The 23,568-nt window shown below is 38.4% G+C and overlaps 1 protein-coding gene across 1 annotated transcript in view; it reads left to right on the top strand.

Moving 5' to 3' along the window:
- Nucleotides 1–562: 562 nt before the first annotated feature.
- Nucleotides 563–23,568, top strand: part of C12H8orf88 (chromosome 12 C8orf88 homolog) — a 33,948-nt gene continuing 10,942 nt past the window's right edge. Inside the window, exons 1-4 of the mRNA XM_014853408.3 lie at nucleotides 563–721; nucleotides 6,937–7,035; nucleotides 8,653–8,726; nucleotides 15,916–15,991. Coding sequence (XP_014708894.1) covers nucleotides 6,963–7,035; nucleotides 8,653–8,726; nucleotides 15,916–15,991 — 223 coding nt within the window. The 5' untranslated portion in view covers nucleotides 563–721; nucleotides 6,937–6,962. The remainder of the gene's footprint in view (nucleotides 722–6,936; nucleotides 7,036–8,652; nucleotides 8,727–15,915; nucleotides 15,992–23,568) is intronic.

Below are 23,568 nucleotides of genomic sequence, written 5' to 3'. Positions count from 1 at the left end.
ATCGAAAATAAAGGATTCAGATTCGGATGGAGTTGCCTCAACTGATTTTCTTCCCTTCAGGACGGCAATCTGTGTGGGACAACGTATTACTGCTTGCTGGTAACCGTTTCTCACACCCCTCGCCCCGACAGTGCGGACGCTAGCACGGCCCGGACTCCCCCGCGGGGCAGAGGCCCGCGCCGCCGGGCCACTGGCCGCTCTGACGCGTGAGGGCCTCCGGCGTCAGCGCGCGGGTGGCCTAGCTCACAGACGCTGCCTGGAGCCCGCCGCCGCCCCGCACAGGCCGCTCGCCTCGCGCCTCCCCGTCCTCGGGCAAGCAGGGCAGCCGAAGGCTGTTCATGCAGGCGCGCCCCGTCCAGGGCGAGCCAGCCAGCTTCTCGGAGAGGCCGCTTGTGGCCCCCTCCGACGACGCGCGGCTCCGCCCGCCCCACGCGCCCAGCATCCTCGGGAAGCGCGCGCCGCCAGTTTAACGGTTCTGGCCTGGCGGGTTGGGACCGCGCGCGGGGCCCGGCGCCCGAGGCCCCGCCCCGCTCCCGCCTCACGCCCCTCGGAGCCGCCGCAGGCCCCGCCCCCGCCGCCGCCGCCCCGGCCGCCCCCGCCACAGGCCGCGAGCTGACGCGCGGCTGGAGCCGTTCCCCGACGGGCAGCGGGGCGCTCGGCCGCCGCGTCTGGGCTGAGCGCGGCTACGCTGCTGCCCGAAATCCTCCCAGATCTTGAGGCGGTAGGTGGCTGGGAGGACGGGCCACACTGGGGCAGAAGTCGGGCTCCGGTGTGTGAGGTGGCGGGTGGGCAGCGTCTCCGAGGCCAGACGTCGGGAAAGTTGAGGTGAGGGAGAGAAGCACTGGAGCTGGTCGGGACAAATCAGTCAGGGTCCCCACCGTGGGTCGTCGAGCGCTAAAGGAGCGGGCACGTCGGAGGGAAGGGGTGGCGGCTGGTGTGGGAAAACCCGGCGAGGAGCAAGCGGCCGAGGGGCAGTTACACTGCTGAGGGGATGGTAAAACAAAACCCAGCAAAACGCCAAAAAAAGGAAGGACCTAGCCCTCTGTGCCAGGACCTGGTTCTGGGTGGTGGGATGGTTTGCAGATTTTTTGTCCCCCGTGCCCTGGCATCATCCCTGCTAATTTCGGTTGACAGGTTTTTCCCTTCGTTATTGTAGTTTTTGTTAATACAATAAATAATTAATAATTACATGAGATGATATTCAACAAGAAAAGAAAAGCCAGTGGGAAAAAAAAGAACCAGAAAACATGTATGGTTAACTCACAGAAAAAAGTCAAATGGTTAATGAACATATTCGAAGATGTTCCACTTATATGTAAGGATATGCCGTTTTAAAACAATTGAGATGTAATTGACATAACATTAGTTTCAGGTGTATAACATAACTTTTTTTATCAAAAGTCTTTTATTTATTTATTTTTTTAAAGATTGGCACCTGGGCTAACAACTGTTGCCAATCTTTTTCTTTTTTTTCCCTGCTTTATCTCCCCAACCCCCCCCCGTACATAGTTGTATATCTTAGTTGAAGGTCCTTCTAGTTGTGGGATGTGGGACGCCGCCTCAGCGTGGCCTGACGAGCGATGCCATGTCCACGCCCAGGATCCGAACCCTGGGCCGCAGCAGCAGAGCACGCGAACTTAACCACTCGGCCATAGAGCTGGCCCTCAAAAGTCTTTAATTGCTGGTATTTTAGGCAAAGCTACAAAAAAGGACAGTTACATCGTTACTATAACCATAAACACCTGTTACTTGGACAGTTTCATCCCACCTAAATGTTAAATTTTGTTTGTATTGAAAGATGCTTCACAGAGAAAAATTTTTTTTTTGGTCAGTTGTAAAGAGAAGGCATGAAATGGAAAATATGATGGAACACTCTCACCTTATAACTATGATATTTTAGTTTTAATTTTTCCTGAATACAGCAATGTAATTTGAGGAATATAAAATGTCATTCATTGTGTAAGTCATAATTGGTTTATCTCTTACTCCCTTGTATTTCCTCTGTGTTACTTTTCATCTATCAGTTTATCAGTATGTGCTGTTAGTAACAAGCAGCATTTGGTGTCAAGGAATCCGAACTTTGTAAAAGTAATATTTTGAAGTCGAAAATTGAGATTAAATCCTATGTAGTTATTATATGGGAAATATACATGAGGTGGATAAAATCATGGTTTTTTATTTCTTCTCTTAGCTTATTTCCTTAATTTTATATGATCTCATTTCTTAATTGCAGCAGAACCATCAGCACTTTCTAAAGAAATAAAAAATTTAAGTTGCAAGTTTTAAGTATAGTACCCAGCTTGTGAATAGTACATAATATGTTTCTTATGTTGTGACCTATGATTAATATAACAGTGTACCTTGTCAACAGAATGAAGAAAACATAGTAATACCATAATTTATTTAGTATTCTAAGAAAAATTATAAATTGAGGAAATGGAAATTATTAATACATACCAATTTATTCAGCAAGGCTTTATATATACATGTCCCTTCTCATTTTTTTTTTTTTTTACCCATGCTATCAATGTCCACATGGAATAGTTTTACTTACCAAACATGCAAGTTTAGACACAAGGGCATAAACTTATGGTCAAATCCTCATTTCTACCAATTATTAACTATGTGAACTTGAGCATGTCTCTTATTTTTGTGTGTCAGGTTTCTCATCTTTAAAGTAGCTAGTAATGATTTTCTATAACAGTTAATATATGGTTCAGAATTAAATGAAATAATATATGTAAAGCATTTAGCATGTAGTAGGACCTGAAAAAATGGAGTTTTTTTGTTTGTTTTTTTAAAGATTAGCACCTGAGCTAACAACTGTTGCCAATTTTTTTTTTTTTCTGCTTTTTCTCCCAAAGTCCCCCCAGCACACAGTTGTATATTTTACTGGTGGGTCCTTTTAGTTGTGAAATGTGGGACACCGCCTCAGTGTGGCCTGACAAGTGGTGCCATGTCCGTGTCCAGAATCTGAACCAGCGAAACCCTGGGTCACCGAAACGGAGTGCGCCAACTTAACCACTCAGCCACGGGGCTGGCCCCCTAAAGAAAAATGGAATTTTAATTTAAAAAATATAGTATATGTTGGGTAATAAGATTGTGACCCAATTGGTCAGTGTATATGCTTATTATCTCATTCTACTATATTTTAGAAAATTCTAGGTTAATTTATAATTTCAGAATTGGTGGGTTTTTAGGATTCATATTTAGTTCAATTTTTTTTTTAAACAGAAAAGAAAACCTAAGATAGAGTTAGTATTACTACATGTAGAATAGCAGCTACCCTTAAGTTTCCTGACTTGCAGAGCAATATTCTATTCATACCACTTGGCCTTTTAAGATGATTTGTTAAATAGGTGTAAACTTGAAAAAAAAATTTTTATTCAGTAACCATTTCTCAGCATGTATTAATAAAATTAATTTTTTGAGATATTGGATCAAAATGTCCTTTAAAAAGTATTTATACGACAAAACTGTATATTCACATTTTAAAAGACAACTTTATGATAAGCCCACTATTTATTACCCAGTGTTGTAGGTAGGATTCTGTTTCTTTGCAAGTGTTGTCCTTTGTGACAGTTGGTATCATAAATGCTCGCCCTGGGTAGTACTAGTAGCTTCAAAGGACACTTGCGGAGCTCTATGTTCAGTGAGTGAAGCAGACATTAGAGTTTAAGATTGAAGTTGTTTTACATACCAACTTTGTGGTTCTGTTGAGTCTTTATGATTTTTAAGCTAAACTGAGAATTAGCCTTTGGTTTGTGGAGTTCTGTCCTTCATAGATTACGGTCCTGTGGATCAGTTTTACAATAATAATTACTTGTTGTAAATGCCTTTTCCATTAATAAGACGTAATGCTGTTTAAGACGTGATGCTGTTATATAGTATGCATCCCAAACTTATTCCTTATAATGTCAGTGTCTCTATGCAGGCATAATTTAAAAAAAAAAAGTAGTGCTACCATCTTTTCTAATTTCCTTAACTGATGTGGATTTATATATCTGGAGTCCTTGTTGTGGTTTTCCTACTACAAATTGGAAGGATAAGTGGTACTAAAAAATTTCCTATTTTTTCTTTATTTACTTGTGTTACAAAATCATACAATAGTTCTGTAACTCCTCAACTCCTGAAAATCCCTAATTTGAATACTGTGGATTTGCATTGCCCAGCAACTGGAAAAGACTTTACAGCCTACCAACTCAATTTCAGCTGAGCAATGAAAAACAAAGTGTGTACCAAAGTAGTCTATTGTGTTCTGCTTCACTAGTTTCATATGGGGAACAGGATGGAAAGTTACTACATACTACTATTAGGGTCCTAATTAAAAAGGCTAGGATAAACATTAAAGAATGCAATGTTAGATTGCTTTTTGGTCCTTATATAAAATATTTCCTTCCACATAGAAAATATCCAATAAATATTTGTTTGAAGTGGTTTTTTTTTTGCTATCTACGCTTATAGCTTTTTTTTGCTTTGTATTATATCCTAGTTGTGTTGCCAACAAGTACAGACAGCCTTAGGTTTGTTTATAAGGTTAACAGCCATGTTGAAAAACCAGTTAACAGATACATTACAAAGTTAGATGGGTATTAACGTGCAGTACTGGCTTTCTTATCTCCAAACTTCAGGAAAAAGAAACTATTTTGTGCTTGGTTATCATTACTAACTTTGAGAGGTTATTTATAAATTTGTGATTTTAACATTTGAAGTATGTCCAAAAGCATTTTTAAAAATAGGTGAAATCTTTTCTTTGGAGCTAGAAGGGAGTTAGTAACCCTGTTTTATACTTAGGTATAAAAAGTATACTTAGTATACTTAGGTAAAAAACAGTCAGAGTAAAGATCTGCTTAAGATCACGTGGTTACAATTGTTTCTAGATGAGCAGGTGCAAAGTCAGGTGGAGTTTTACTTTTGGCTTTATTATGATAGGCGTGAAAACTTGGAAAGCTGTGTCCCATTCATGCCTTCAAATATTTTAGTTATATTTAGGGGGTATTTAAAGTTATAGATTTATTTAGTAAAACTAATTATGTTGCAGGTACTGGGGATACAAAGATAAATAAGATCTCGTGTTTTTGGCCTCAGCTAACTCAGTCTAATCAAATAAGCATGTAATAGATTTACTGTGATACATTTCAGAAAAATTAGTAGACTAAATATGGTAGGGACCAGTTGAGGAGCAAAGAGAAATTATTATTATTGTTATCATTATTATTATTTTACTACCAACTATTTGAAAGGAACTAGAGAATTTCACATAAATTATTTAATGTTACTGTTGAGACACGAGGGTATTTTCCAGGGAAGTAACAAGAACCTGACCTTAATCTTGAAGGATGAATAACAATTTGGGAGAAGAGCAGCAGGGAGAGTGAGGGAACTCCAAACAGAGCGCTTTAATGTCCAGATATATGATGATACAAAATAACACTTATAGGTTCAATAATTAATTGAACATCCACTGTGTTCCACACTCTGTGCTAGACACTGGAGATATACCTGAGTGATAGAGCTGTAATTTAATGGTCAGATAATAGGTAATTGTAACTAGTGCCATAAGTACCACATTGGAAGAGGACACAGGGGTGCTTTGTGAGCATGTAAGGGTACTTAACCAGAACTTGGATAGTTCTGCCTGGGTGTGGGATGGAAAAGGAGGTCGGGGCTAGCTTGATTGTAGAGTGTCTACCAAAGCATGGGCATGAGCATGAGCATAGCCATCCATCACTTGCTAGACTCATGACCTTGAGCAAGTTACATAATTTCTCTAAGCCTTATCTATAAAATTAGGATTAAAAAATAATAAAGCTAACATTTATTCAACTGTTTGTCTGTATTAGGCATTGTGCTAATGCTTTATACAGATTGTGTTGTTTAGTCTTCACATCAAACCTAGGAGGTAGAGGCTGTTGTTTTCCATACTTATATAACTAGGTAGTGGAGCCATGACATGAAGCCGGGTAGGCTGACCTGAGACCTGAGCTCTAGCTATTAATAGTGCCTAATTTATACAGTTCTTCTGAATATTAAATAAGCTAAGTAAATGGTTTCGTATGCATGACACATTGATGTTGGCTCCTGTTTCTATTATTAATAATCCAGGAGATGTTGCGGAACTAAAGTTTTTTAAGCAGGTGTGGTGTGTAAAGGGATCATGGTTTGGAGAGAAAAGAGCCTGTATTCACTCATTTGTTTAGCAAATACTTGTTTTGAACCTGCTTTGGATTCCCTCCAGGTACTGTGTTTGTTGCAGGGGACACAGGGTGAATGAAAATATTGTTCCTCACTTTTGCCTAGTATGGAAAACAAATAAATCGGCCATTGTAGTCTAGTACAGTGTTCTCTAAATGCCATGATGTGGGCATATTTACTGTGTCCCGGGAACATAGGGAGAGGGAATATTTAAATCAGATTAGGGGGTGATCAGGGAGATGAATTATGAACTACTATGGAACTAAAAGACTAGTGGTGTAAGTGAACAATATAGATTTGAGAGATATTTTGGAAGTAGATTGGACAGGAATTAGAGACTGATTATGATGTGGGGCATATTCATCATGTAGATAGGTAGTTGCAATCATGAAAATAGATGACGTTAGCTAAGAGGACCAAAGCCAATTTGGAAGAATTTGTAAATTTAATTGGAGAAAAGAAGAGGAGTTAGCTAAGGAAGTTAGAAGAGGCCCTTAAAGAAATAGGAAACCAAAAGAAAAGAGGGGAGATAAGGGAGGAGAGTGTCTTAAAGAGAGGATGTTCAGTTTTGACAGATGCTATAAAGGGGTCTGAGCTTGTGGTATATTATTTTAAATGCTTCTGTTTATATTTTCCACCTTAACCTATAAGATAAATATCTTCAAATGAATGTTTTGGTTATTTGTGTATATGATTATCTTGTCCAAAAGTTAAAAATGTATTTTTCCCTCCCTCCTAAAGTATGGAACCTCAAGGTCTTTGTGATAATGGAAACCAAAAAATTGATTGGTAAACCGCTTCAACCAGCAAGACCTGTTCGTCATCTGACCTCTCCCCCTGGTGAGTAATCTAGGGTACATGTCTTTAAATATTAATTATTTAATGGCTAGTTAGTATTTGAAAAGCTAAATAATACATAAGTTAATTAAGGTAGATATTTAAAGAAGTAATGAAAACTAATCATCTCTGTTTGAAGAATTTAAAAGTATTACCAAGAAAAGGATTCTTAATAGTTTACCAGTCCATAGTCTACCAGACCAGCAAAGGTAGGAAGACTAGCTCTTGCCTGAGAGCAACTGTGTATTTTTTTCATGTCTCATTTTCATGGTTAACTGGCCTCTACTCAGAATGATACTGTGAGTGCAAATTGTGCCTTTTTATTATGATCATTCCAGAGCAATCATGCTTGAGAGAGAATTAGCCTTTAAAAAAAAAAAAGATCAAAATAAAGCAGATTAGGGCTCTGCTTAAGCTGGAACATATAATCGAATTTCAAGAAATCTAAACAAAAAAACTTCTAAATTAAAAAATTTTCTTTTGCCCCTAAAACTAATCTTTTGGACAAATTCTTGAAATACTTGGTATTTAATTCTGAAATTGGAATATTGGCCTTTTTATTCTTTTCAATACTTGTTGCCAGAATTGCTTCTATATTCTAACTTAGGTGATATTTAAATTTCTATTTAAATTTTCTTTAGTCCATGTGTTGAACTGATAACTGGCTACTTAGAAAAAAGGAAAAAGCCCTTTTTTTGAGTGCAAAGATGAAGCAGAAAGGTGGAAATGGTGCCAATTCTTCATCCTCCATTTGTTCTCCCATTCTTGCTTCCTACAAGGAAGATTGTCTCCACTTTGGTCATGTTTCCTCTGAAGACGGCTGTGACTTAGGACAGACAAATGAATTTAATGGGTCTTCTGGACCTTAGCTTAGCATTGCTGTTGCAGTATCCTTCTACATTGAAGAAGCAGTTGTGTAAGGTCAACTTTCAGATTTTATCCTAAAGGAAAGGATATAAAGCCATCCTCAGCAGCTACTTCCTGTCAGCAGCCTTTGACAGCACCCCTCCCTCCCTCATCTGTACAGATTCAGTTTTTCACTGATCCTTTCCTTCCAGTGCTATTACAAAGGTACATGGAGGTGGACAGGTAGTCTTGGTCTCTCATTTAATTATATGATCTTAAGATCCTGACAGGAGTAGGGGTTTATTAGGCAGAAAAGTTTAGTAAATCAGAAATTAATTTTGGCCTTTCTCAACATACTTTCATACTCCCTGGCCAACTTATGTCCCCAAAGAAATCTACTTTTTATTGATGACCCAGATTGAATTACTTCCTTTGGTGAAGCCTGCCTTGATACACCAAAGCTCACTCTGCTGTCCTCTAGTATCTTCTCTATAGCTCTCGTACAACTTATTTATTTTTATTATAGTCATTATTTATGAGCTTGTCTTTTAAAATAGACTATGAACTCCTTTATTTCTGAACTCTTTTCATGCTTATTTACCTGTCTGCTAAAACAGTGGCTGACATTTCATAGGTTTGCATAAATGAACTATCAGAAAACATTTCTGAACAGTGCCTAGAACATCCTGGATACTTAGGGTTTTTAGGTGATGTTATATCATTTATTGAAGTCATGGATATTTAAAATAGTTTTCGTTTTTTCTCTCCTAACAGGAGCAGTATTCCCTTTCAACTTTCAAAATGAATATCCATGTAACACTCAGTGCTTACAAAGTGGAGTTAGCAGAGTAAGTCTTAGAAATTATAATAAAATGAAGTATTACAGAATAGAAAGTACATTTGTTAGATGGCTATTGTATGCCAGGTACTATGCTCAGTGTGTGTGTTCAAGTCTTTGTGTGGATGTACACACAATATCCAGGAGTGGAATTTATGGGTCATATACATTTGTGTAGCTTTATAAGAAACTGCCAAAATGTTTTCCAAAGCTGTTGTACCATCTTGCCTTCCCGCCAGTAGTGTGTGATAGTTGCAGTTACTTCATAGCCTCGCCAACTCTTGGTATGCTTAATCTTTTTATTTTTAACCATTTTAGTGTGAGTAGTGGGATCTTATATTTTCAATTTGCATTTTCCTAATGATTAATGAGATTGAGCATCTTATCATGGACTTATTTGCCGTCTGTATATTTGTTTTTCATAGTGTTCAAATCTTTTGTGTGTTTTTAGAATTTGGGTTGTCTTTTTATCATTGAATTGTAAGAGTTTGTTGAAAATCAGTGTATCAGACATGTGTGAATTATTTCTAGACTCTATTATGTTCTATTGATTTATATGTCTATTTTCCAGCTTTATTGAGATATAATTGACATATAACATCGTGTAAGTTTAAGGTGTAGAATGTGATGCTTTGATGCATACATATGTTGTGAAATGTTTACCACAATGAGTTTAGTTAACACATCCTTCATTTTACATAATTATCATTTTGTTGTTGTTGTTGTTGTTATGTTGAGAACTTTTGAGATTTACTCTCTTAGCAACTTTCAAGTATAGGTTATAGTATTGTTAACTGTAGTCACCATGCTGTACATTAGATTCCCTGTGTGTCTATCTTTTTTTCAGCATTACACTTTACAGACTACTGTAGCTTCATGATAAGTCTTGAAATCAGTTAGTGAAAGTTCACTAACTTTATTCTTTTTCAAATTTGTCTAGGTTATTCTTGGTCCTTTTCATTTCCATGTAAGTTTTAAGTAAGCTTGTCAATTTCTACAAAAAGCTTAATGGAATTTTCAATGAGTCTGAAGATAAGTTTGAGAAGAATTCACATCTTAACAATATTGAGTCTTCTGATCCATGACCATGACATCTCTCTCCGTGCTTTGTATTTTCCAGCATAGGAGTATTGAATATCTTTTGTCAAATTTATAAGCATTTCATACTTTTTGATATGTTATATTTTTTGTAAATTTCAAGTTCCACATGTTGGTTGCTAGGATACAGAAGTACTGTTGATTTTTGTATATTGACCTTGTTAAACTCACTTATTAGATCTTGTAGCTATTTTGTAGAGTCTTCTCTCCCATTCTTCCTCTATTATGGTAATAATTTTACTTTAGCTTGTACTGTAGTTTAGTGGCTATCCTGAAGTTTGTATTCAGAATCTCATGTATAGCATAGTCCATTTTCTGATGGCCTCTTATTTCCTTAGTGTAAACTGATTCAGTCCCTTTCCTCTTCCCCTCCTAAGTTATTGTTCTCATATCTTATTCCAACTTGTGTTGTGAGTTTGTGGTTAAAGTGATAAGACTGTCTTTGTTTTTGGTGTTTTCCTTCCCTTTAGCCTAATGCTATGGTTGAATATTTGCTATCCTATTCTGATTGTGTCTCTCTGTTTGTCTCCTTACACTGTGTTTTGTGATCCCTTTCTCCCTTTTTTCCTTTTTTCAGGTATGAGGGGCTTCTTGAGGATTTCTTGTAGGGGGGATCTCATGGCTTGAAGTCCCTTAGCTTTTGTTTGTCTGGGAAAGTTTTAATTTCTCCTTCATATCTGAAGGATAGTTTTCCTCGATAGAGTATTTTTGGCTGAAGATTTTTATCTTTTAAGGTTTTGAATATGTCATTCCATTCTCTCCTAGCTTGTAAGGTTTCTGCAGAGAAATCTGCTGAAAATCTGATAGGGGTTCCTTTGTAGGTTATTTTCTTCTGCCTTGCTGCCCTGAGTATTCTTTCTTTGTCATTCATTTTTGCTGGTTTTACTACTGTATGCCTTGTAGTAGGTCTTTTTACATTGACAAATCTAGGAGATCTGGAAGCTTTTTCCACACATATTTCCCTCTCTTTCCCTAGATTTGGGAAGTTCTCTGCTATTATTTCTCTGAACATGCTTTCTGCTCCATTTTCCTTCTCTTCACCTTCTGGAATACCCATAATTCTTATGTTGCACTTCCTCATTGCGTTGGATATTTCTTGGAGATTTTCTTCATTTCTTCTTAGTCTTAGTTCCCTCTCCTCCTCTGTCTGGAGCATTTCAACATGTCTATCTTTGATTATGCTGATTCGCTCCTCTCTCGTGTCCACATGAACATTCAGGGAACTCGTATTTTGTTTTATGTCTTTCATTTTGTCTTTCATCTCTAATATTTCTGATTGATTCTTTTTTATAGTTTCAATCTCTTTTGTGAAGTAGCTCCTGAATTTGTTGAATTGTTTCTCTATATTGTCTTTTACCTCATTGAGTTTTTTGATAATAGCTATTTTGAATTCATTGTCGTTTAGTTTACTTATCTCTGTGTCCTCAGGGCTGAGTTCTGGGTGCTTGTCGTTTTCTCTCTGGTCTGGAGATTTGATGTAGTGCCTGTTGTTGGAAGGTTGACTCTTCCTTATTCTGATATTATTCAGTTGCAGTTACAGCCTGTCGCCACTGGCTGGGGGGGCGAGAGCCACGTATTCTAAGCCCTCTGCCTTTGGTGTAAATGGCGCAGCACAGCTTGGGGGAGGGGCGCTTTCTCCTGAGTGCAGTCCTGGGTTTCCTGATCAGCTGTTGCTATCTGGTCTCCTGGGGTCTTGGTTTGATGAGGTCACCCCACATAAAAGCTTTCACCTGTTAGAGGGCCTCTCTTGAGGCTGTAAGTGGCCCAGGGAGTCCTGGGTGATCCTGTGGAAGTGACCCCTTCCCCTCTCCTTCTCTCAGGGAGCCTCCCAGGGCAGCAACTGCAGCCTTCATGGGAGGGAGCAAAGTTCTCCCTTACCCCTGTTCCAGTTCCTCCGAGGGGGGCTCCAGCCTCTCGGCCCTTTGTTGTGGGGCCAGCGTGACTCTCCAAGGATTTTCATGCTGTTAGGGTATTTTCCATTGGAATATGTTTGCTCCTCTTTGTTGTGTGTTGGAGGGGAGAGAGTCCCAGGCAAGTTCACTCCGCCATGATGCTGATGTCACTCCTACTTTAGTTTGTACTATAAATACACAATACATTGCTACTATTTTTGCTTTCATGTGTTATGTTTTAAAATAATTTTTTTTAAAAAGAATGAAATTTATCTTACCTTCATTTACTCCATTTCCAGCACTCTTAATTTCTTTGTGTTAATCCATGTTCTGTCTTGTGTTATCTTTCTTGTGTCTGAACAATTTCTTTTACCCTCTGTTTTTCATTATTACCACATAATAAAGTAGTTTTAAAAGTTTGACTTAAAATAATAGCTTATTATTATCTTTCATGGCTCTGTGGGCTGACTGGGCTCAGGTGGCCATTTCTCACTTCAGTTTAGTAATGTGATTGCAGTCAGATAGCATCTAGAACTGGAGTAATTTTAAGGCTTGACTGGATGGCCAAATGGAGCACTCGTGGCTGGCAGTTGGCTTAGAGTTCAGCTTCTCCTTTGGGCTGGAGGGAGCATTTGTTATGTCTTGTCTTTTTTTTTTTTTTTGAGGAAGATTAGCCCTGAGCTAACATCTGCTGCCAATCCTCCTCTTTTTTCCTGAGGAAGACTCGCCCTGAGCTAACATCCATGCCCATCTTCCTTTACTATATATGTGGGATGCCTGCCACAGCATGGCTTGCCAAGCAGTGCCATGTCCACACCCAGGATCCGCACTGGCCAACCCCAGGCTGCTGAAGCGGAATGTGGAAACTTAACCACTGTACCACCAGGCCGGCCCCTTTCTTGTCTTTTTGATGATAGCCATCCTAACAGATGTGAGGTGATATCTCATTGTAGTTTTTATTTGTATTACCCTGATGATTAGTAATGTTGAACATCTTTCCATGTACCTACCTCTTGGCCATTTGTATGTCTTCTCTGGAAAAATGTTTATTCAGGTCCTCTGCCCATTATTAAATCAGATTATTTGTTTTTTGCTATTGAGTTGTGTAAGTTCCTTGTATTTGAGATATTAACCCCTTATCAGATAGATAGTTTGCAGATATTTTCTATCATTCTGTAGGTTTTCTTTTCATTTTGTTGCTTGTTTTCTTTTGCTTTGCAAAAACTTTTTAGTTTGATGTTGTCCCCACTTAATAATTTTGCTTTTGATGCTTGTCCTTTTGGTGTCATATCTAAAAAGTCATTGCCACGACCAATGTCAAGGAGATTTTTTCTTGTTTTCTTCTAGGAGTATCATGGTTTCAGGTCTTGTATTAGTTTTTAATCCATTTTGAGTTCAGTTTTGGGTATAGTGTAAGATAAAGGTCCAGTTTCATTCTTTTGCATGTGGATATCCAGTTTTCTCAACAGTAGTTTTTGAAGAGACTATCCCTTCTCCATTGTGTATTCTTGGCTCCCTTGTTAAAGATTAGTTGAATATATATGGGTGGGTTTATTTCTAGGTTGTCTGTTCTGTTTCATTGGTCTGTGTGTCTGTTTTTATGCCAGTACCGTACTGTTTTATTATAGCTTTGTCATATAGTTTGAAATCAGGAAATGTGATGCCTTTAGCTTTGTTCTTCTTACTCAAGATTACTTTGGCTACTTGGGGTCTTTTGTGTTTCCATACAAATTTTAGGATTGTTTTTTGTATTTCTCTGAAAAATTCTATTAGAATTTTGTTTTGTTGTGCTTTTTTTTCTTTTGAGGAAGGTTAGCCCTGAGCTAACTGCTGCCAATCCTCCTCTTTTTGCTGAGGAAGACTGGCCCTCAGCTAACATCTGTACCCATCTTCCTCTACTTTATATGTGGGATGCCTGCCACAGCATGGCGTGCCAAGCAGTATCATGTCTGCACCTGCAATCCAAACTGGCGAACATTGGGCTGCCGAGAAGCAGAACATGTGAACTTAACCACTGCACCACCAGGCCAGCCCCTGTGAAAAATGCTATTAGAATTTTGATGGGGATTGCATGAAATCCATAGATTGCTTTGGGTAGTATGGACACTTTTTTTTTTGAGGAAGATAAGCCCTGGGCTAACATCTGCTGCCAATCCTCCTCTTTTTGCTGAGGAAGACTGGCCCTGAGCTAACATCCATGCCCATCCTCCTCTACTTTATATGTGGGATGCCTGCGACAGCGTGGCCTGACATGTGGTGCCATGTCTGTACCCGGGATCCGAACCAGTGAACCCCTGGCCACCAAAGCGGACCATTTGAACTTAACTGCTGCGCCATCGGGCCAGCCCCAGTATGAACATTTTGACAATATTCTTCCAATCTATGAACACAAGATGGGATATCTTTCCATTTATATATGTCTTCACATTCTTTAATCAGTGTCTTACAATTTTCCATGTGCAGATATTTCACTTCCTTGCTCTAATTTATTTCTAAGTATTTTATTCTTGCTGATACATGTTAAAAAGGGAGTTTTTTCTTGATTTTTTGGGGATTACAGTTTACTTTTGAGTTTAATTTTAGGTCTTGTATTTAAGTAGGTGTTACAAAGATAGTGAAGTGTGCTTCTGCTGAAATTTTCAAACTTAAGAAATTAATTTTCAAAAAGGTCCATATAATTCATATTATAGTTTGTTAAATTTAACAGTCAAGAAGAACTTTAGAGAACTAAAATGTTTGGCACTTTGCTATTTTTTTTTTCTCCTCTACTTAAAAATTTAACAATTCTGCTAAAATTTCCCTTTTTTCTGATAACTTAATTCTGACATCTCAGTAGTGTAGAATTACCTCATTACTCTTCACTGTGTCATAAGGTTAGATAATTAATCCTCTGACTTAGGTAGAGTTACCTTGGCAGAGTTTGCAGATATTTAAGGAATGGGCTACAGCTTGCTAATAACAGTGACTGATGCAGCAGAGATGTTCCTTCTTCAGGATAGATCCCTCCAAAGACAGTTACCTTAGTGAATTACCATAGTCCAAGGTCTGGACTACTTTTTGCAAACTGACTTTTTTCGGCATAAGAGAAGATCATTTCTTAGGGGTAGATCGTGCTGACCAAGTTTGTGAAACTGATTTGTAGAATCAGAAAACCTGTTATTTTATGAGGAGAAATTCTGTCATGGGCTCTAGTATTTTCTTATTGGTTCCACTAGTATATTTTCTGCTCTAGGGAGATTTATGGTAAGCTAAACTGTAATTCAGAATATTTCTTGGTGAGCATGGAATCAGATGAAGAGAAGTTAGTTAAAAAGTGGTTTTTAGAAACATCATCAGATTAGTTTAGCCAATCTCATACTAAAGATGGTCCTGTAAGTAGTACTGGAAAACTGAGCTAAGGCCTCACTCTCCTCAGGACTTTGAGCTCTGTCAGTGTTTCTGCTCTCTCTTTGCCTCATTGGATGAAGCAATTCTTTCTTATTTCTTCTATTTCCAAGGTGTTGGGTGAAACAGTCCATATGCTTATAAGCAGACATCAGGATCTACTTTACATGAGATCAAAAGAAGTAAAAACTGTAGTAGTATTATTGCAGATTTTTTGAATAAATATCTGTTATTTTCATAAATTAAAATCTATTTTTAATTACTTTGGAATTATTTATCTTTAGGATCATATAATTCATCTTTGGATTTATGTTTGCACTCTTTTGTTTTTTAATTGGTGAGAAAGATTGGCCCTGAGCTAACATCAGTTGCCAACATTGCTCTTTTTTTTCTCCCCAAAGCCCCAGGACATAGATGTATTTCCTAGTTGTAGGTCATTCTAGTTCTTCTATGTGGGATGCCTCCACAGCATGGCTTGATGAGCAGTATGTAGGTCTGCACTCAGGATCTGAACCAGCGAACCCTGGGCTGCTGAAGTGGAGTGCACAAACTTACCCACTTGGCCGTGGGGCCAGCCCCTTATGTTCCCTTCCAAAAATAATTATAACATGATAAAAATAGTTATAGGTATATGTGAATGTTTTTCAAAAGATGTTTTTCTTGCTTTTAATAAGCATACTTATAAGGTTGCTTATCCTTTAGGCCAAAAATATGCCTTGGCTAATACTTTGATTGTTTTGGAAAATAATTTTGGTTGGTAAAAAAAAGCTTATATAAAATTTTTAAACTCTAATTAAAAGTCGTATTTTCTTCTTCTCGTAACAGTGTAAGACGAATGGAATGCAAGCCTTTTCTCAAGGTCTTAATGAACAACAGCAACATCAGTCTCCAGTTAAAAAAGGTAAATTTGGGGTGCTGGCCCTGTGGCATAGTGGTTAAGTTCAGTGTGCTCCACTCTGGCAACCTGAGTTCAGTTCCTGGGTGCAGACCTACACCACTAGTTGGCGGCCATGCTGTGGTGGTGACCCACATACAAAATAGTAGAAGACTGACATAGATGTTAGCCTAGGGAAAATCTGTCTCAAGTAGAAAGAGGAAGATTGGCAATAGATGTTAGCTCAGGGTGAATCTTCCTCAGCAAAAAAAACCCAAAAAACAAAAACATGGTAAATTTTTGCCGTAATTCTCAAATTTCATAGGAGAGTCTTAGCATTCATGTAAAGTTAATATTTGCTTAGCTGTAAACTTTTAGTCAGGCTGTAGGTTTGACTGCTCTAAAGGAGAGACCATAATAACACTGGCTTAAACAAGATGGAAGTTGATTTCTATATATTCTATATCATGTAAAGTTTTGAGCTAATGTACTCATTCCTCTCTGTGAAGTTGCTACTGTGTCAGTATTATACTGTCTTATTGCTTTGCCATATTTAATATATGGCTCCTATCTCATTGCCCAAGATGAATGCCTCTGCTCCAGCCATCATGTCCACTAACTAGAGCCATAAAGAAGGAAGTAAGGGGGAAGGAAATTCTCCTTAAAAGTATGGCAGAGAAGTTACATATATCACTTCCATTTAATATCTCATTGGCTGGAATTTAGACACGCTGTACAAAGCAGACTGGAAAATGTAAACTTTAGCTATGCAGCTGTCTAATTCTATTACTGAAGCAGAAGGGAAGAACTGCTCTTGAGGAGAACCAATAGTCTCTCCCACACCAGCTATTCTTTAATAAAATAAAAATTATTTATTAATTTAGTTTCCAGATTGTTCTCAATCTATATATATAGTTTAAAAGTTATAAAAATACTCTGTTAGCTTTTTCTTCCACTATTTAACTGCATATTGCTAAATAGAATGTTTAAATTGTTTCCTAATTTCTCATGTTTTGATATATTAGTGGCCACTTGATGGAAAATGAGAACTTCTATTTTCCACATCAGTCGCCTCACTTCTTCACCCTTCTATCTCCCCTCTCCAACCCCTAGTTACTTCACAAGTTTCAGTTGAAGCAGTATCACTCTTCATATTATATGACTATGTAAATACAGTTGCTTAGCCAAGGGGTGCATATCTCTTTTTCATGAAATCCATCACTTTTCCTGGAGCTAACATTTACCTTGTTTTTCTGTGTAACTATTGTTAACTTTTGCCCTCAAATGGTCCAACAACTCTGTCATGCTTATCTGTAATATTTTTCTTATGTTCAAATATATCAGTTGGTATTTTTTTCCCCCTAGAGAAGACTCCTCCATTATTCTATTCCAGTATGGACTAGTTGCTCTTCAGTACTGCAGTATAGCTGTTGTCCTGGAATGAACCTTTCCTATTAGCTTGGGAGGCCCCTTTTCATTTCTTTGGTTTCTTTTTTCTTTTTTTCCAATTAATTTTATTGGAATTATAATGGTTTATAACATTGTATAATTTTGGGTGTACATTATTGTTTAGCAATTCCCAAATATACTACATCGTGCTCACCCCTACTAGTCTAATTTTTATCCGTCACCATACATATGTGCCCCTTTATCCCCTTTGCCTACCCCCTCAACCCCTTTCCCCTCTGGTAACCACTAATCTGTTCTCTTTATCCATGTATTTTTTAATCTTCCACATGTGAGTGAAATCATGCAGTATTTCTCTTTCTCTTTGTCTGGCTTATTTCGCTTAACATCATACCCTCAAGGTCCATATATGTTGTTGCAATTGGGATGATTTTGTCTTTTTTATGGCTGAGTAGTATTCCATTGTATATATATACCACATCTTCTTTATCCATTCATCTATAGTTGGGCACTTGGGTTGTTTCCACATCTTGGCTATTGTGAATAATGCTGCAATTAACATAGGGATGCACAAATCTCTTTGGATCATTGATTTCAAGTTCTTTGGATAAATACCCAGTAGTGGGATAGCTGGATTGTATGATATTTCTATTTTTAACTTTTTGAGAAATCTCTGCACTGTTTTCCACACTGGCTGCACGAGTTGGCATTCACAACAGCAGTGTATGAGTGTTCCCTTTTCTCCATATCCACTCCAGCATTTGTTGTTTTTTGATTGATAATTGTAGCCATTCTGACTGGTGTAAGGTGATATCTCATTGTAGTTTTGATTTGCCTTTCTCTAATAATTAGTTACATTGAACATCTTTTCATCTGTCTGTTGGCCATCTGTATATCTTCGTTGGAAAAATGTATGTTCATATCCTTTGCCCATGTTTTTTTTAAAGATTGGCATCTGAGGGACAGGCTCAGTGGTGCAGCAGTTAAGTTTGCATGTTCTGCTTCAGTAGCCCAGGGTTCACCAGTTCAGATCCCAGGTGCGGACTTACACACCACTTGTCAAGCCACGCTGTGGCAGGCATCCCACATATAAAGTAGAGGAAGATGGGCATGAATGTTAGCTCAGGGCCAGTCTTCCTCAGCAAAAAAAAAGAGAACAATTGGCAGCAGATGTTAGCTCAGGGCTAATCTTCCTCAAAAGAAAAAGATGATTAGCACCTGAGCTAACAAGTATTGCCAATCTTCTTTTTTTCCTCTTTCTTCTCCCCCACAAAGTCCCCCAGTACACAGTTGTGTACTCTAGTTGTGAGTGCCTCTGGTTGTGCTATGTGGGATGCTGCCTCAGCATGGCCTGATGAGTGGCGCCGTGTCTGTGCCCAGCATCAGAACCAGCGAAACCCTGGGCTACTAAAATGGAGTGCACGAACTTAACCCCTCAGCCATGGGGCCAGCTCCTCCTCTGCCCATTTTTGGATCAAGTTGTTTGTGGTTTTTTTTGTTGAGTTGTATGAGTTATTTATATATTTTGGAGATCAACTCCTTGTCTGATAAATGATTTGCAAATATTTTCTCCCAGTTGGTGGTTGTCTTTCCATTTTGTTCATAGTTTCCTTTGCTTTGCAGAAGCTTTTTAGTCTGATGTAGTCTCATTTGCTAACTTTTTCTTTTGTTTCCCTTACCCGAGTAGACATGGTATTTGAAAAGATGTGGCTAAGACCAATGTCAAAGAGTGTACTGCCTATGTTTTCTTCTAGGAGTTTTATGGTTTCAGGTCTTACATTCAAATCTTTAATCCATTTGAGTTAATTTTTGTGTATGGTGTAAGATAATGGTCTACTTTGATTCTTTTGCATGTAGCTGTCCAGTATTTTGAATATATCATTCCATTTTCTCCTAACCTGTAGAGTTTCTGCCGAGAAATCTGCAGAAAGCCTGATAGAGTTTCCTTTGTAGGTTATTTTCTTCTGTCTTGCGGCTCCTAATATTTTTTCTTTATCATTAACTTTTGCTATTTTTACTATTATATGCCTTGGAGATGGTCTTTTAGTGTTGATGAAGTTGGGCGTTCTACTGGCTTCATTTATCTCTAAATCTGAGGCCATCCTCAGGTTTGGGAAGTTCTCAGCAATTATTTCTTTGAACAGGTTTCTGCTCCTTTCTCCCTCTTTTCCTCTGGAATACCTATAATCTTTATGTTCCTTTTCCTAATTGAGTCAGATATTTCTCAAAGAATTCCTTCATTTTTTTAAAATCTTAGTTCTGTCTCCTCCTCCATTTGTGGAATTTCTACATTTTTATCCTCTAGAAGACTGTCTTTCCTCCATAAGATCAGTTCTGTTTCTTAATGATTCTAGATTATTTTTTATTTCATTAATTGTGTTTTTCATATCCAGAATTTCTGCTTGATGTTTTTAAAATAGTTTTAATCTCTTTGACGAAGAGATTCATTTTATTGCTGAGCTCCTTGAATTGTCTTTCTGTGTTTTCTTGTAAGTTATTGAGTTTCCTTATGATGGTTATTTTGAATTCTCTGTCATTTAGGTTGTAAATTTCTGTGTCTTCAGCATTGGTTTCTGGGAAATTGTCATTTTCCTTCTGGTCTGAATTGTTGCTGCAGTTTCTCATGGTGTTTGACAAACTAATCTTTTGTCAGGGCATTTGTGGTTTTCTTAGTTTGCAGATTCCACCTGTTATGGCTAGGGGGAAGCAGGAGGAGAGTTTCTGGCCCCACCCTGTCTGCTAGAAACTGTGGGGGTATTATGACTGCTTGCCCCAGCCCGGGTTCATTCACGTGCTTGTGTGGACTGTCCTTGGTGGATGCACCTTCCTTTCTGGACGGAGCTAGGGCCACTCTTTGACGCCTCACAGCACAGTGGGCTCTCCCTCGTCACCAGGGAAGTGATCACCAGTGGGCTAAAAGCTGCCACTGCCTCTTCCCACAGCCTCCAGGACACGTTCCCTCTTTGGGGGCTCAGCAGTACTCTGAGCTCGCACAGGCCTGGGTTGTTTGCCCCAGCCATAGATCTGCTGCAGTCTCTGCTTGAGGTCCGAGGACTGCTCTGCTTGGCGGGCGGGGCTTCCTCCCTGGAACCCAAGCTAGGGCTGCTTTTTGATGGCACAGGGGAATGGTGGGCTCCCCATCCCCACCAGGAAAGTGAACCTGAGCTGGCTTAAAGCTGCCACTGCCTTTTCCCACAGCTGCCCAGGACGCGTTCCCTCTTTCGGGGCTCAGCAGCACTGTTAGTGCTCTCTCTGGCCTGGGGTGTGCTTGCCCCAGTGATTAGATCAGCTGTGATCTCTGTTTACAGTCCATGTGCCGCTGTGCTTGGTGGGTGAGGCTCCCTCACTGGACCTAGCTAGGGCCGCTCCTTGGCAGCACTGGGGCATGGTGGGCTCCCCTTCCCTACTGGGAGAACGATCACGAGTGTGGACTAAGGGTCACCACTGCCTCCGCCTACGGTCGCCCTGGTGTGTGTTCCTGCTTTCCAGGCACTTGTACAGGCTGGAAAGTATTCATGTGCATGTACAGGGCTGCCAAGGGAGAGCAGGGCATGCTCACCTATCTCTGCCACTTCCCAGGGGGCCAGTCCATCCACCCTCAGGTGTATAGCTGCATGTGTCCTTCAGGTGTCCTGTTGTGCTGTGCGGGCTTCCTCCATTGGTCAGTGAATGTCTATTTAGTTGTAGTTCAAAGTAGGGAGAGAGAAAGGGAACACTTCACTCTGCCAGGTCGCTGATGTCACCTCTTTTTCTTTTTTTAATTGAAGTAAAATTCACCATTTAAACCATTTAAAGTGTACAATTCAGTGGCTTTTAGTACAATATTGTGCAGCAACCACTCTCTAATTCCAGAACATTTTTATCACCCCAAGAGAAGCCTCCCACCCATTAAGCAGTTAGTCTTTATTCTCCCCTCTGCCCAGCTACTGGCAAGCACTAATCTACTTTTTGTCTTTATGTATTTACTTATTCTGGACATCTCATTTAATGGAATTATACAATGTCTGACCTTTTGTGTCTGACTTCTTTCATTTATTGTAAAATTTTCAAGTTTTATCTGTGTGTAGCATGTATCAGCACCTCATTTCTTTTTATGGCTGAATAATATTCCATTGTATGGCTGTGCCACATTTTGTTTATTTCTCAATTGATGGCCATTTAGGTAGTTTTTACTTTTCGGCTATTATGAATAATGTTGCTATGAATATTTGTGTAGAAGCTTCTGTGTAGACACCTATTTTCATTTTTCTTGGCTATATACCTGTGAGTAGACTTTCCATGTCATATGATAATTCTATGTTTAACTTTCTGAAGAACTGTCAAACTGTTTTCCACAATGGCTATACCATTTTACATTCCCAGTAGCAACGTGTGAGGGTTCCAATTTCTTGACATCTTTGTTAGGATCTTTTCTTGTTATAGCTGTCCTAGTGAGTGTGCAGTGGTATCTCATTGTGATTTTTATTTGCATTTCTCTAATGACTAATGATTTTGAGTATCTTTTTATGTGCTTGTTGGCCATTTGTATTTCTTCTTTGGAGAAAGGTCTATTCAAATTCTTTGTGTTTTAATTGGTTTGTTTTCTTTTTGTTGTTGAGTTGTAAGAGTTCTGAATAGTAGACCCTTATCTGTTCTCTCTCTTTTCCACTTCCCCTCTCCCTTTCCTCCCTTCCCTTCTCTCTCTCTCCATATATACACATATGTGTATATGTACACATGTATATACACACAGGTGTGTATATGTATTAGATATTACATATTTATATATGATATATGTTAGCCCCTTTTCAGATGTATTATACTAGGTATTAAATTCTTATCAGATATATAATTTGCAAGTATTTTCTCCTATAGTGGAGCTTGTCCTTTCATTCCCTTGATAGTGTACTTACATGTACAAATTTTTTAAAAAATTTGATGAAGTCTAATTTATCTATTTTTTGTTGTTGATTGCTCCTGCTGTTGGTGTCATATCTGAGAAATCATTGCCAAATCTCAGGTCATGAAGATTTACTCCCATCAGTTTTATAGTTTAGCTCTTACATTTCGGTCTTTGATGCATTTTGAGTTAATTTTTATATATTGACCAATGGAGGAAGCCCGCATAGCACAACAGGACACCTGAAGGACACATGCAACTTCATTTTTTTGCACTGAACATCAAGTTGTCTCATCACCATTTGTTAAAGAGACTGATTTTTCTCCATTGAATGATCTTGGCACCTATGTTGAAAATTATTTCACCATAGATGTGTGTGTTTATTCCTGGACTCTCAATTCTGTTTCCTTGATCTGTATGTCTATCCTTATACTAATATCAAACTGTTTTGATTACTATAGCTTTATAATAAGTTTTGAAATTGGGAAGTATGAGTCTTCCAACTTTGTTCTTTTTCAAGATTGTTTTGGTTACTTGGGGTCCCTTGCACTTTCATATGATTTTTAGGATCAGCTTTTTCATTTCTGCAAAAAAAGCTGTTGGAATTTTGATAGGGATAATGTTGAATTTGTAGATCACTTTGAAGGATTATTGCCATCTTAATAGTATTAAATCTTCCAATCCATGAATATGGGATATATTTGCATTTATTTAGGTCATTTTTAATTTCTTTCAGCAGTGTTTTACAGTTTTCAGTGTACAAGTCTTGTACCTCTTTGGTTAAATGTATTCCTAGCTATTCTTTTTTATGCTAAGGGAATTGTTTTCTTAATTTCCTTTTTGGATTGTTCATTGATAGTGTATAAAATATAATTGATTTCATATAGGGACATTGCTGTGGTCTTACAGAAATAAATAGGATTTTAAGAGAATATTATCAACAGTTAATTGTATACCAACAAATTAGATAACCTAGATGCAAGAGAAAAATTACTAGAATCACAGAAATTACCAAAGCTTACTCAAGAAGAAATAGAAAATCTGAATAGATCTATAGCAAGTAAGGAGATTAAATTTGTAATAAAAAAATCTCCCAACAAAGAAAGATCCAGGACTTGATGGCTTCACTGGTGAATTCTACCAAACATTTAAAGAACAGTCCTTCTCAAACTCTTCCAAATACTTGAAGAGGAGGGAACGTTTCCCAACTATCCTGTGAGGCCAATAGTATGCTAATACCAAAGCCAGACAAAGACATCACAAGAAAAGAAAACTACAGATCAGTCTCTTTTAGAATATAGACAGAAAAATCCTCAAT

This window comes from Equus asinus, chromosome 12, assembly GCF_041296235.1.
Source record: "Equus asinus isolate D_3611 breed Donkey chromosome 12, EquAss-T2T_v2, whole genome shotgun sequence".
Lineage (NCBI taxonomy): Eukaryota > Metazoa > Chordata > Mammalia > Perissodactyla > Equidae > Equus > Equus asinus.
This window is presented reverse-complemented; position numbering and strand designations above follow the sequence as displayed.